The 15,668-nt window shown below is 44.5% G+C and overlaps 1 protein-coding gene across 6 annotated transcripts in view; it reads right to left on the bottom strand.

Moving 5' to 3' along the window:
• The window catches only part of Nrp1 (neuropilin 1), a 146,724-nt gene extending 132,357 nt beyond the window's left edge, over nucleotides 1-14,367 (bottom strand). For 2 of the 6 annotated variants that reach the window (XM_021169252.3, XM_029480490.2), the window contains exons 1-2: nucleotides 12,990-13,600; nucleotides 9,216-9,390 (exon numbers count right to left, since the gene is read on the bottom strand). In XM_021169252.3, coding sequence (XP_021024911.1) covers nucleotides 9,216-9,390; nucleotides 12,990-13,062 — 248 coding nt within the window. In that variant the 5' untranslated portion in view covers nucleotides 13,063-13,600. The other 4 variants (XM_021169251.3, XM_021169250.3, XM_021169249.3 and 1 more) reach the window with 4 other exon arrangements.
• Nucleotides 14,368-15,668: the final 1,301 nt, after the last annotated feature.

The following is a 15,668-nucleotide window of genomic DNA, read 5'->3' on the forward strand; positions in this document are numbered from 1 at the left end:
GTAGAAAGGGACACCTCAATAAAAGAGTGTCAGACCAGGAGGGCAAAGCAATAGTGAGGCAGAGAGAGTGCCCAGACTGTTCGGTTAGTTGGAATTTGTCATTTTTGTGGTCTACCATGTTTTCCAAAGTATGATAATCTCTAGAAACTTAAAAATTTTACTCACTCTATCATTCTCTCTTTTTCTATAACCATATTTAAGAAATTAATGTCTACTTTCTCAACTCATCTAAGAACAAATATCACCATCCCTTATTAAGACGATGTGCGCACACTCCATATAGGGGGGCTCTGTATGGCCATCTTATCTTTGTATCAAGTATGTTCCTTGCTTCATTTAAAATGGGAAACTTTATATTTTTGAACGTTTTAGGTTGTTTTTTTTTTTTCCTAAATTCTGGTTTGCATCATGTGTCTGCGGTAGCTAGACCCTTAAAGCACCTGTTCTGTTCACAATATCTGTTTATGAGAGAGTCAGAGGAGATCTTGCAATGCTGCATAAGAATCATAGCTTTGACCATCTCTGCCTGGTCTTCAGAAGCTTAAGATCTTGTAGAATGAGACATTAGGAGGGAACTGGAAGCTCTCCCATGACAGGCTCGCCTGTCACCAAAGCCATAGGAAACACCTCTGTCCTGATTTGGCTGCTTGTTCAAAGTATCTATTCCAGATAACGACAAAATACTTTTCAGGGTCTGTTTTTTCTCAGAAAACTCCTCTGTCATAGAAAGCAAATGCCTTGGCAGCCATTCTCCCCTAACCTCTTCCAGGGCCACAGTGGAAAATAAAAGTATAAAACATGGTGAATGGGGAACTATGAGCAACTTTTATGACATCTGCCTGAGATTAAGTAATTGTATAGTGTTTACAAGGAAATGTGGCCTTTTTATTGTGGGGTCTGGGACTAAATATGCAGCTGGTACCTGGAACATCCATTTAACCACCAACAGTATAAACTCATGCCATGCCTGGCCTAGCTACCAGATTTGGGCAAACCCTAGAGTAACATGTGCTTTGTTTTCAGAAACCACCAACCAAAGGCACCAGAATTTAGACACCCCTACCATGACTTTCATTGCTAGCTGAAAGCAACTTTGGGCAGAGCAGGAAATCACCAATCAGCCCTCTGCAGAATTCACAAATGCTTTAATTATCCGAAAGCTCCATCTTTGAATTACTGGGTTTATATTTAAGCATTTGCAGGAGATGGTTCAGGGAAGAAAATGGCTGGCAACAGTTCAGAAGTCTTTCGCACAAAGGGCATGGCCCAAATGTACGTCCTGCTAAAACAGCAACAGTCAGGTTCTTGGTATAACAGGTGAGTACTTGGGCATTTAATTTGCACTTCTCTGACTTCATATCTCTGGTGTTTGAAACACTTGAGATGAAGAAGTGAGATCACATGCCTGAGCATACATACTCAGGGCGAAGCTGACGAGTCAGAAGCTGCCAAGCTGCTCTTTCCAAGCAGTCTATGGTGATGTAAAGGAGAGAGCTAGGGAGTTGGCTCAGAGGGGAAAGTGCATACAGTAGAAGCTTGATGACCTAAATTTGGATCCTCAACCTCCACGTGAAAACCTCTGATATGGCTGAATGGAATGGGCAGAAGCAAGTGGATCCCACGTGCACATGAATACACATATGAATTTAAAGGAGAGGAGGATAAAAGCCACTCTGAGCTAATGAGATTCAGTAAATACATACCGAGTCTGGATGGAAAGAAGCATGTTATAAGGCTAACATTTCTTTAGTGGGCATGAATGTTTTTAAGCAATTGAGTTGACAGGAGCCAAGAGATGATTGGTGGTTTGTTTGCCTCCGTTTGTTTGAAGAATGTAGTCACTGTGAGCAGACACACTGCTTCCTGGTCTCTCTGTGAATTGTCTGCATCATTTCAGCCAGATGACAGCATTAACTGACCTAGATCCTAGACACAGGCCATCTGAACACAGACTAGCTGGATGCCCATTCCTGTGAGGAGCTAGAACAGCTAAGTCACTGCCTGTCACGTTCAGGACTTCTGACAAACACCCAATTAAGAGGCATTTGGAACCTGATCTGAACACTAACCCTCCCCACTGCCCCCACCAATTATCAGTGTTGATGAACAGGCACGTGCAATTAGTAAAGTTTATCATTTACTCTCCTTGGGCACATGTCCTTATGTGTGCTGTTGCTGAGGCATGTCAACATATGTGTATCTACCAAAAGTTACGATGGGAAGGACAGAACTGAAAACACACATGAAGCTGAAGGCACATGTCTGCCCTGGTCCTTTCTCAGGCTCCCGTATTCCCAAAATAATTCTAGTTGGGAGCACCACAGACTTGTTGACTTAGTGTGACACAATTTCAAGTAGACTACTCCTTTAGCTTCTGATGGAAGTTGGGTTTGGATGTGTGTGTACACATGTGCACTTACATACAAAGGCCAGAGCTTTGACTTTGAGTATTTTCAATTGTTCTCTACATTCATTCATTCATTCATTCATTCATTCAACTGATTGTGTGTTTTAGGTGGCTATACAGGTGTGTGCCCATGAATCCAAACAGAAGCCAGAAGAGGTTATCTGATATCTTTATCTGTCTCTCTCTACCTTTCCCTCTGAGACATGCCTCCAGTTTTTTGGCTAGATTGACTGGACAGTGGGCTCCAAGAATCTGCCTCGCCACTGCAAGGATTACAAGGGTATGCGTCCATGGTTGGTGTTTTTACCTAGAATCTGGCAACTGGATTTGGGCCATCAAGCTTGTGAGGGAGCACTTCATCCACGGAGCCATCTTTCTACCCCTGGCTGTTTCTTTTAGTTCACACAAACATCTAGCACAAACCTACCTTGACACATTCAAAACATCACTATCAAGCGTGAGTACTTATACTAAAGGAAATGAAGAAAACCCTTTTTTTAAACACCCTGTTTAAATTAAATCAGTGCTAATAGGGGAAAGACTCAAAAGAAAGTAGAAGGTTACTTGCCTGAGTGGTACTAGAGGTGCTGCAGGTACTGGCCAACAATGCCCAAGATGCCTCACTCCTACTTTCTCAAGAGCTATTCATTTTAACAGAACTTGACAGTGCCCCCTTCACATTGCCCATAAAGTACTGAACAGTCACACAAGATAAAAACCAGAAGTTATAAGATGATCCATTAAAACAAGGGAAGAGGAACTGGGGAGACCACTCAGCTGGTACAGTGCTTACTGTGCAAACAGAAGAACAGAGTTTAATACCCACCAGTCATGTGAAAAACTGAGCCCACAAACCTAGTGCAGGGGAAGGAAGATGAGATAGGAGGGTCCCTGGAATTCACTGGACAGCTACTTTTGTCAAACTGGTGAGTTCCAGGTTCAACTTGAAAGAGAGCCTATCTCTAAACCATAAGGTAGAGAGTTGTTGAGGAAGTCACCCAACAATCATGCTTTGTTTCAGCACGGACATACCTCTCCCAGCCTCAAGACAAACAGAAGAATTTTCTGAATTCCCTTTGCATAGAAAGTAGATCCAGATGGGAGACTTTGTGTTTGTTATAAGGTACCTGTTAACATATTAAGTAAAGATAAGATATTTCTACATTAGCCACAGGGAAAAACGAGCTGAGTTTTCAGCAGGACAGGACTCCTTATCAGAAGGGAAAGAGTGTGTCTTTGTGTAAGTGTGAATGTCAATGTCTGTGCAAGGCCATGTCTGCGTGTGTGCATGATGCCTATGTATATGCGTGCCCATGTCTGAGTGCATGTCTATGTGTGTATGCACGTCTGTGTCTGTGTCAATAATTGTGTGCATGCCCGTATCTATTCAAGTGCAAGTCTCAGTGAGGGCATGACTATGTGTGTGTGCCCATGTCTGTGTGTATGTATCTGTGTAAAATAAAAGCTTTTGTTTTAGTCTGCATGATACTAAAAAGTTAAAGACTAGATGGAAGGGCTTGTCTTGGATATACTCTCCCTTTCACAAACACACACACAGATACTGACATAAATACAACATATACATACAAACACATATCCAGAAACAATTCCTCAGGAAATATAGCTTTTAATATAACAGTCAAAAGTCAAACTTGATGCAAAGATTCATGCTGGGCAAAAGGAATGAAATTAGGAAATATTAGTCAGGGAAACAAAAATGGGACTTAGTCAATAAATGACTTTGTAAAATTATGTCATTTAAATATGTAAAATTACATAACTATAAAATTGTGAAATTTAATTTGCAGGGATAATCAGATTTTAAAAACAAGGGGCAAATTAAGTTTTAATAAATGAGCTTGTATTCTTCAAAAGTAAATTGGATCAGTAGTGTCTCCTAGCTTATAAACAGGAAAATTTAAAAATAGCAATAAGGAAACACAGTGTGATTTAGTTTATCAATCCTTCCTCCCCCAGATTTGACTATGATCTCTAGTTAATCTTTGTGATTCCTATAGAGTTATAGCAATGAAAGGTTCCTTTAGCTGCACAGAATTCAGAAACATGCCCATCACTGGTGATGGTGAGAAGATGCAGTAGAAGTTGAGAGTGAGAAAAGAATCCTCATGATTTAAGAAACCAAAGTGGAACAGGGCCTCATCCATAAAGACTCCATTGCACCTCTTTCTCCAACTCCACCTTTGTAGGTTTTTTCCTTCTGCAGCCTTACATTCATTTTCTTAATGTTTTTAACCCAATGTCTGTGAAATTTTTATTGCTCCCCAGATAAAGACATCCGATCTGAATGTAACCACACACCTCTCGGCTCGGCAGTATTTGTCACAAACCATTATAAATTATCATGCTGATAGCCCGCATTGCTGGGAAGCCAGAGAAGTTTCATAAATCCTCACTACTCTGTCAATGGTATTCTTGTTTATTATACAGAAATAAAGTTTTATGAGACTCAAGATGTCTGCCTTTAACACTGAAGGAAGCCTTGGAGCCATGAGTTCTGACCAGTTCAACATTTCCAATGTACAATAGACATTTCTTTCTCAGAGATTCTCAGCTGCTCTACTTTTAATGGCACTTTAATGCCTTCCAAACATACAGGATTTTGCTTGTGTGAAAAGGAGAAATTACCATTTCTTCCATCTCCTCAACACCCTCTCCTCTCAGAACATTCTAGTGTTGTCTCTTATATCAATACAAGAACATCCGGATGGAAACCCTAGCCCTTGTTATCCTTGAAGACAGATGCTCTGCTGTTCAGTTCATCGATTGATTTACACTACACCTTGTTCAATAAAAGAATGAAAGAGGTCATATTACCCTGGTTTCAATGCTTTCGTGTAATGAATCCAGTGAATGGCAGCATCAACATGGACTGTTACATGTTAAAACAAAATTTCAGCAACCACATCTACATTCAAGGACTAGTCACTGTGAAACCCTAACCCTTACTCTGTAAAGTAAGCCCACAGTTGAATTATGAACTAGCTCTGTTTTAGCATCATTTACATGAAAATCTCATGATTATATCCTATACTGTCAGAGTCATATTATGGATTTTACATAATTACAAACAAAACAATGAAAATATCAAGAGATTTTTTTTTCCCTGTCAAACTACTTGGCTGGTCTAAGTACGTGTCCAGCCCTCCTCCCTAGGAAAGAGAAATGTTTCCTTGGGTCTCAAAGACATTTCTCCATAACAAATGTTACAAGACATTGATTTCTTGCTTGCTTTCTCATGGTGAAAGTTGACTGTACAAATAGTGGCAATTTCAAGAAAAAAATACAGGTTGTATTTATATGAGAATCAACCCATTACAGGATCAATACATTTAGTTTGACATACGTTTACTTTCATATTTCCAAATGTTCTAACAATAACCAAATCATTGATGTCACAGTCATGATGAAAACGTCTTGGTGGAGAAATTTTAGCTTCTCAATGATTTCACATTGGCTCCTTCAGTTATTCCACTAGCAACTCAATAGCATTAGCACACACATCATTTTCCTGTCTTCAGCCATAGGCTACAGCCAAAGAGGGAGAAATGAAAACTATCTCAACTAAGGGGAACATGAACAATTGGTTTGTTTTCTGAGACAGGATCCCATGCATCTCAAACTTGTCTCAAACCTGCTGTGTAGCTGAGGGGGAACTAGGAGTCCTGAATTCTCTTGCCTCTGCCTCCCAGGTGCTGGGATTGCTAGTGTGAACCACCATGGTCTGTAGAGCTTCCAGGGAGAGTGATGGGTGATATACTGAACTCAATTTCATAAATACTCTCATACAGTCAGAAGATGAAATAATGCAGGCTATTTCTTTAAGAATCTCTGCGTGTTCCACCTTCTCAGAGAATTATGAGCACCTGCAGATGAGGCTGTGCCTCTGAGCACATCTCAATGAACAGCACTAATTGTAACAATGACCAGAAGCCATGTATGATCTGGAAAGATGGGGGGAGGGAAGGCCATTCTTAAGGTGCTTTCCCTGTAACATTTTGAAGTTTTTCATTGTGAAAAAGGTAACGTGGCTACACTTTAGAATGAGGCACAAAGGCATTTCCCATGAGCAGAATCTCCCTGCCTTCACCAGAGTGAATAATCAGTTTTTAAATGCTGGTGTCTTCTTCTAGGGCACGGAGCCTGAACTGTGATCATTAAGAGATCATTTTATTCTTCAGCAAACAAAACTTATAAACAAAGCTCCCCAAATCTCACCACTACATAATCTTCATGGAAGCAATGTTTTCTTAAAGCTTAAAGTGTGTACAACGTATGTGTATGCATGTGTGCCTGCCCCTGTCCCACAGTGTACGTGAGGAAGCCTGAGGACAACTTGTAGCAATAGGTTTCCTCTTTCATCCATTTGTTTCCCAGAGATTGAATGCAGTCACTCAGGCTTAGCAAGTACTTTCAATTACTTAGCCATCTTGCCAGCCCCTGATTGTCTTTTTTTTTTTTTAAAGAAGGAAATGAACAAAATAGGTGGTCCTCCTTTCCTGTCACATCCTACCCTGTATCATGACAAATAACCATGTAAAGTTTCCCATACATCATTTTCCACCATCAGTTTCTTGAGGCAGCCTGTGTATGCATGTATTAGTGTACATACTGTGTGGGGGAGGGGACATAAAAGCACTATCTACACATAAGAGTTTATCAATTAGCATTGCTCCCAAGCTTCTACTACATGATGTCCTGGGCTCAGCATGCGCCAGCTCTCAGAACTATTGCTGAATATACATCCCCTCTCCTCTCCCCCCTTTTTTTTGCAAGTGTATATGAGGTGATGTCACACAAGAAGTTGGAAACTGTCCACAGCGGAACGTTTGAGACATGAAAATGAGCAAAATCACAATCCAGGACCTGATCTGCTTCCTCCTCAGCATAGCTGTTGAACGTTTGTTACCACACCACCTCTGATGACTGGGACTACTCAGAGGACTTAATTCTGTCACACAGTTACCTGGTCATAATTTCCTGGTCAGAAATCGGTAAACGTGAGCTTATTGAAATCTAAGAATACTTTATTTTGAAGGAAATCATGTGTTGCCAGAGTTTCTTGAAAATATCTCCTATAGCAGATTGTCAAGATGTAACAACAATACAGTATCAAAGTTGTTTACACTATTAGCACTATAACAATCACTACAAAGAATATTAATAAGTCTGGTGTGGCTCAGTGATGGAGTCCTTACCTAGCATTCATGAAGCCCTAGATTTGACCCCCAGAACTTCCAAACAACAACCTATTTGAAACAATGCCCTGTTTTCTAGAAGGCACTGATACACTATTAATTCTACAATCTAGGGTATTTAGCCCAGGGTAGAGCACTGGGTACAGTCCTCAGCTTCCAAAGGGGGGGGGGGAGACAAAATAAAAGTCAACCCAATGTTGGAACTTGAATAAACTGGAATCAGAATGCAGTCCTGTATGTCAATCATTCACAGATGCATCCTCTGTCTATAGGTTTCTGTTAATTCACTGGACACTGAATAAAGCTGAATAAAGTAGAAACCTTGATATCCTGACTATGGACATCTGGTTGTCACTACACTACAAAATCAACAGATTTCTGAGTCCTTTGTGCATGTGGGAATGTTTTCATATCACTCTGTTCTCTACAAAAGAATGAAAGTATGAAACAGAGTAGCTTTCACCATTGAAAACGTCTCCAACACGGCTAAGTGCAAAGTAAGAATTGGCTCATGTCTTCATCAAGATTACTATTCAAGCTCAAACTGGCGACCCAACTCCTTAAAGTGCTTCAGAGTGAGATCATGTGGGATCATGTGAGCAAGACACTAAGAGGTGGTCCTGGATGTAGAGAGCATTGAGCTATGGAGTCTTCATTGGCCCACCTCATACAATGCAAAAGCAGAAATACCACATCTACAACCAGGATTTCCATTTAAAGTGTATGGGCATCATTTACATAGTCTCTACAGTAAAATGTTACTGGGATAATGAAACTTTTCATAGACTAATATTTAGTAACTTCAAGTTGAAAGAGACAGACAGGTAAGGCAGATTGACTCTAACCCGATACACACCTAAATTCTCATTGTATTTGTGCATTTTAAAAAGTCATTTTCATAAACATGTCCACAATTAACCTAATATTTGAAACTCTTGCTTAAGCTCAGCACACTAGCAAATGTCTGCACTTGGGAGGCAGAGACAGGTGGATCTCTAAGCTCAAAGCCACCCAGATAAACAAAATGAGTTCCAGGACATCTGGGGCTACATAGTGAGACCCTGCCACAAGCAAATTATCAAACAAATCAACCAAACAAACAAAATAGCGATAATAACAAACCCTTTAATTCACTTGCTTTTTTCATGTCAAACTCAATACAGTCTTTCAGATCAGAGTGCTGGAGTAGCCCTTGCCACAGAGCTATAGTCCCCAGCCGTGAGAAACCTTCTAAAATCATTGAATGAGCCACAGATTTGTTTAAAAAACACCCGACTCCACCATCTGCAGATCATGTATACTGGTGACCCACAATACTTAAGAAAGCACAAGCCTTTTCTCAAAACCCTTTCCAGAAAGAACCACACACCACACATTTCTTAACAAAAGATTTCCCAAACCAAACGTGTCAACAGAAGGAGGACAAACATTTAAACACAGCCTGACATATTGGGTGAACTCAGCCACTTGTAACTTCATTTCCACACCACTGACAATTGAGTTCATCCGGATCCGCTCATTTACTTTCTCAGCACGAATACTCATGACCACTAGATGGTGCTGTGGCGCCCTGTTCAAACTCCCTCACTTACTTGCAGTCTCTGTCCTCCAAATCGAAATGTGGGTTGAAGTTGATCATGATTCTCTGGTAGGGCTCCGGAGCTTGGATTAGCCATTCACACTTCTCACTTGGATGGTAAGAATGAGGGTAACCGGGAGATGTGAGGTACCCTGGGTTTTCGATTTTTATGGTCCCGCCACATTTGTCTGCAACAAAAATGACATGTTAGCAGATCTCTTCCCTGCAACTAGTTGAGTCTTCTAGCTTTACATGTGTATTGACAATTAGCAAACATTCTGTCAGTTAAGAGAACTCCAAAGTGTCCCCCATAAACCCTCCGTGTGACCCTAGACACAAAGTACACCACACCACTAAGGAACACTCTTTAATCTGCAGGAGCATCACATCCACAGAAAGCCTACTGTGATCCGAGATGCTTTTCCCTCACACTCAACTTTCTTCCAAAGAAAGAGGTCTTCTAGCATTAAAAACATTAAACCCCCTCAATTGATGTTAACACAGCCCCCTGGGAGCTCCTGCTAGACTTAATTATCTTCCAAGAAGTGTAATCACATTAAGGAACAGCTCTAAGTGGAAGGTGCCTAAAAGATGCTGTGCCACTCCTTGCAAGTGGCTTTTTGATGATAAGCCTGGTCAGTGTCATTGACCAGTGGGGACTGTCTTCCAGGACTTTGATTTGCCTGAAGCCTAACCTCCTTTTGTTGTTGTTTTATCTGCCTGTAAATCTAAGTGATTTTGAGTTATCTCTGCTTTTGAGACTCAAATAAGCAGAGAACAAAGTGCAGCTGGTGATGCAGAAAGAACTCGGCTTTACTTATCCAAGTTGTTCAGCCTTGGAGACCAGATCAAAGCAATGGGGCAGAAAGAAAAATAAATAGCCACACAGCATTAATTCTAATTACTAAATGTTAGGGGAAGCCTCGGCCACTGAGGTCTGGGTATCACAGATGGTGAGCTATGTCTTCACATCCCAGGAAAGAGAAGCTCTCCAGTTTTCAGCCTTTACTGAAAAACAAACCACCACCACAACACAAACTCAAATGCTGGAGTGACTCTCTAATAGCTAAATAAACCAGACTCTGGGCTGGTTTACAATTCAGCATAGATCGCTACTGTCACTCTCTATTATGGGTTTCGCACAGGAGAGCCACAGCCTGCAAATGCCACCCCATTTATTGATGCTTAATTTTAGGCAATAAAAATTTGGTGCATAAACTATGTAGGAAGTACAGGTATGAAACATTGAAATATATAAGCCTATCAATCACAAACATCCAGTAATGGTATATATAGATTTTAATATTACATCTAATAGATTCCCTGTGGAAAGAGAATGGCATTCTTTGCTCTCAGCATGAATTTATAAATCTACGGAATTTTATTACAGGAAAACCAGGTCAAATGGAAATGAAAGATGAAGTGCACATCAAAAATGCATAAAGCTACATGCATTACAGAAGTCATTTCCCATAAATTAAAAAGAAGACAATATAAATTATGTTGTTTTCTCCAATTGCTAGATGTTTCTGGCTGTTTCTTAGATTGGAGGAGGTTGGTCCTACAGATTCGCTTCCCATTGGTGTTTAAAAGCTTTAGGTCTTCAAGAAGAACTGATGTTGCAACCAACGCTCAGAATCTCAGCTAATGACATTAGCCGGCTCAGTGGTGTGATTCTGCAGAGGCTCTGGCATTATTTTATTTTGTGCAGAAATCTTGGAGAGTGACTCCCCCAACCCCACACACCCCCACCCCCCAGCTCATTAAGTCACTCCAGTTCTGTGTAGCCACCATGGCATCTGTTAGGAGAGAGAAATAAAACAGTAGACAGATAGTCACTTCAGAAGACAGTGAGGTGGGGTTGGTACCACACCAGAGCACTTTAATCTGTGACTTCTGAGAAAGTGACAGTGTAATAAGATAATGTGGACTGCTGGACTCCCACACTCTGTTCAGTCTTCTCTAACACTTGATTAGAAGAGAGCGATTCCTAATGACTGTGGACCATTAGTCCTAAATAAGGTTAATGAATTAATTTAGTAGACACTTACTGGGAGGAGGTGGATATGGTTTTAAGAGGACTAGAGACTTTAGTCATGTGCTGGCCCTGGCCACCTCAAGCATAGCAATAAGGTTTCAGTTGAGTGGAGTCCAGATTTTCAGCATTCCCCACATTTCTGCTAAGAAAATTAAAAAGTGTGTGTGTGTGTGTGTGTGTGTGTGTGTGTGTGTGTTGTTCAGTACCACACAAGTCTTAATGCTCTTCACATTGGCTATTGTGACCATCTTTTGGGTACCCCAACATGGCTCTAACCCAGTGTTGTTCTCTATCTGTGGGTTTTGACCCCTTTAGCAAACCTCTTTCTCCAAAAATATTTACATTACGATTCATAACAGTAGCAAAACTACAGCTATGAAGTAGCAACAAAAATAATTTTATGGTTGGGGGGTCACCACAAGCATGAACTGTACTAAAAGGGTTGCAGCATTAGGAAAGTTGAAGACCGTCACTCCATCCTTAGGCATTATGAAGGATAACCGTTTGAGATCTAAACATTTGAGTTCTTTCCGTTAGAGGAAAAGGATATTTCATTCCCTGCCAGAGTATAGAAGCACTCCACCAACTCAGGTTCATTAACAAATTGAACTCCACATTCATGATTTTTTGAGTGTTTGGCTTCCCTTACAGAGTATATAGGAAGATGCCGCCAACTCGAATTCATTAATAAATTGAATTCCAGCCGTGTTCACAAAAATTTTGCATATCTTTTGAGAACACTGCTTGGTACCTGTTGGGGGAGATCTATAGTTGAAATCACAAAACCTGGGGAAAGCACATTAAGGAGATTAACTTCTATCATAAAGGAGTGATTTAAATTCTTCCTGGTAGAGCCCTCCGCTCAGCTCTTATTAAAACAATATACTACAATAAGTGGTAGATGCACTTTTCTCCTAATTACTTTGATTGAAATCTAAGCCAGACAAAGTAAACATTTAGCTATTAGTTAATAATAATGATGAAGATCTACTGTTCCGATCAGCCCTTGCCTAGCCTTCAGCACCTTTCCAGGGGACGTGGAACACATATGTACCAGATCCCATTTTAAACACACTCTTTATGTTCCAAGGCACTGTTTATACCCAGGACTGCCTTTCATTTACTTAACAGTGAGTGGTTTTAAAAGCCAACTGGAAGCTGCAACAGGGTTACGAATTCTCAGATACGCTGGTACCTCACACTGAATAGATCCAAAGCCTTTATTGACAGTGCGACTTTCATTCATACTTCAGACTGATCACAGACGGCTTACAAAGGCAGCGGAGAGTTCCAGCGCCAAGACTGACCGCTATCTCTCGGTGTCGCCCACCAGAGGAAACCGAGCAGGGGTGTTTTGAGGAGAACCAGGAAGTCCTCCCGGTGAAGTGTTCATTAACTCTCAGCAGCCATCAGATTTTTGAAAGGGAGTCTCATTTAATTGCCTCTGGGAGGAAACATTATTAAGATAATTGGTGTGCTGATCTGGGAAGGTAGGCAGCTCTGTCTCGAAACAGAGGCAGGAGAAGCCAGCAACCAACTGGAGCAGGGGACCGAGGGTTTGTGGTCCTCCTGCCCCAGACGCCCTGACTTCTCCGTTCCTTGCGCAGGCAAGTTTCCTGCGCCCGGCAGCCGTGCGCGCGTCCCGTGGCTGGGGCTGGAAGTCCCGTGGCTGGGGCTGGAACCCCTTCGCCCGAGGGGACTCGGCAGCCCCGGGCACTCTGGTCGCTCCCGTCTCCGGCTGTCACTTACCGCTGCGGAAAGCGCCCGCCAGGGCGAGGGCAAGGGCGAGCGTGGCGCACAGCAACGGCAGCCCCCTCTCCATCCTCCTTCGCCAAGCCAGTCCCCAGGCAGCCGCAGGAGAACACGATTGCGCGGACGAAAACCCAGCAAACGATAATCTTAACAATCCGAAACGCTCTTAAGTCCGCCTAAGAACCATAAAATCCTCAGCGGGTCTTGGCGGGGAAGGCTAGCGGCGAGGCAATGCCTGAATTCGCGAGAAGCGCGTCTCTTTTTGTGTCTCAAGTCGCCTGCATCCTGTCATTTAGCTCCGATTTCCTCTCCCTTTTCCCACACTTGTTCCTCTTCCAGGAGCCACTGCCCGGGCCATGTCTCAGGAAGAAGAAGAAGGAGGAAAAAAAAGAGGGGAGGAGTTGCGAGGAGGAGGGGAGAGGGCGGGCGACACACCAAAGCCAATTTCTAGAGGGAAAGAAAAAAAAAAAAATCCCGCTTGATTCTGGACGGGTTGGAGCCGAGGAGCTGGCGCCCAGAGGAGGTCCGGGTTGTCTGCGGGAAGGAGAGAGAGCAATGAAAAGATGAGCGGGAGAGCGAGGACTTTCTCCACTGGCACCCGCCTCTCTCTCCGACCTCCCCCTCCCTTCCAGAGCCCTTCCCTCGCTTCCTCCCGCCCCCTCCCCGCACAGCTCTGCCAGTGATTGCCTGGCTGGAGATTCAGAGACACAAGTTTCTCTCCGCGTGCTTTCCCGGTTGGTCCTCTGGGCTCCCCCTCTACCCCACCTCCGGGTACCCTGCTGTGCTCTCCGCGGGAAGAAGGTCACTAGGGAGCAGGTTGTCTGCGCCCAGAGCGCAAGGTCACGTATGTGTGCCAGAAGGGGCAGTACTAGTGGTACCAACCCCAGTGGCCGGCTAGTCTACCTTGGCGAGATCTCTGCACCCCAGAACTGAACTAGGCTGCTCGTGTAGGCGAGGATCCCGGAGCCAAGGAGTTCCGAGAGCCCGGGGTTAGCTGGTACTTCACGGAACTCCTAATTCCTGGGCACCCGCGCCCCCCGCGGCGTGGATCTCGCTGTCAGTCCCGGCTTCCACTTCCTGGGTGTCAGCCTGAGGTTTGGGGCAGGAAGCAGTCGGGCGCTCCAGGACGCTCCGAGTAGGACTTAGCCCAAAAGAAGAACGCCTTGGCTGTTCTGCGAGACGCGCTGTTGATCTTAGAGAACTGTGACCCTGTCTGCCACGTAAAGCATAGGCAGACTTTCTTAGAGCACGGACCCTGGCTGCAGCGGAACAAGGTCTCCTCGCCCTGCATAAAGGCAAGGCTGGGTACCTGATACCCCCATCCCCACCCCTGACGCTTCAGGCTGCATTGTTCCCCGAGATTTGGTGCCCTCTTCTTTGGGGTTACATGAGCCCGGAGGATGGATGGTGGCGCGCCTTTCAGCTAGGGGGCAGCCGCCAACAGTCGCAGACCAGCCACGTAGAACTCCAAGAATCTGAATCAGGGGTCGAGGGACCCATTTCTGTGCACCCCGAGGGAAGGACAAGACTGGCAACGACCCCTCGTGAGGGTGACAGGATGATCTTTGCAAGGGTCTCCTAGTGCCAGGTTTAGATTACAGGCAATTGTGTCTACTGATCCTCCAGCCTCACCCGCCACCCACATAAGAGGTGCGTCCCTGGTGTCTGCCCAGTGCCTCCCCTCCCCCATGTAGTCCGGTTCCATCCTCGAGGGCTTTCCGAGAACTGCAGCAGGTGGCTTTGGTTTATGAATAGCAAGGACACCCAGAGACATAAACTGGTTGAGGCCTCTGATCAAGTACATATACCGGGCTCAATGACCTCCGAAAGAGCTGGTGGATAAGGTGAAAAGGTCACACGCCTTCTGGGAAGTGGCATTTATAGACACACTGCCACCACAGAGACTGACTCCTACCTGGTACAAGGGCTTGCAAAGATTTGGGAATGCTGGCAAGGAGACTCTGGTCAAAGGTTTTGGCTGAAAAACTAGGGTCATTCAGGGAGAAAGATCACTGAGGACACTGGTGCCCTAGGCCAGGACTCTGTGTTGGATGTCTGGACTGGGCGCTGAATTGAGGCTTGTCTGTTGTGCGGATCTCCCGCCTGGGCTCCCGCGCAGGACCCACTGACTCCAGAGTCCAGCCTTCTTTCCCGCCCGGGTTACCGGGCCCCGCCTCCAACGCAGCCTCTCCCTCCCTGCCTCACCGCAGCGCCAACCCTGCGTGCAGAGAGCGGAGCGCCCCGGAGCGCCCCCGGTTAGTCGCCCCAAGCTTCCTCTTTGGTTCTCCGACCCTTTGGAAGTCCGGGTGGGTTGGTTGGGCGTGCCAGAAGGCCGGGAGTCAAACGCCGGAGTCGAGCGGAAGGGGCAGTCGTGAGGCCATTGGCCCTCTGCAGGCAAGGTCTAGGCGATAGCCGCGCCCAGGGTAGAGCTGGGGGAACGAGAGTGGCGGCGGCGGGTGTGTGTGTGTGGGGGGGGGCGGGGAGGGGGGCAGCCCTGGCGATCTGCCACACGGAGCGCGTGTCCCCGCCTCCCTGCGCCAGCATCGGGCGCATCCTTGCCAATTCCAACTGTGCTGGGCAAGCCTTAGATTCAGGGTGACCCCACGCCACCCTAGTCCTGGAGTCCAACGGACAGGCGCCTCGCCGGACTTGGCGAGTCGACATAAAAGGGAAACC

The sequence above is a fragment of the Mus caroli genome, unplaced genomic scaffold, assembly GCF_978045245.1.
Source record: "Mus caroli unplaced genomic scaffold, Mus_caroli_1 scaffold_10, whole genome shotgun sequence".
NCBI lineage: Eukaryota > Metazoa > Chordata > Mammalia > Rodentia > Muridae > Mus > Mus caroli.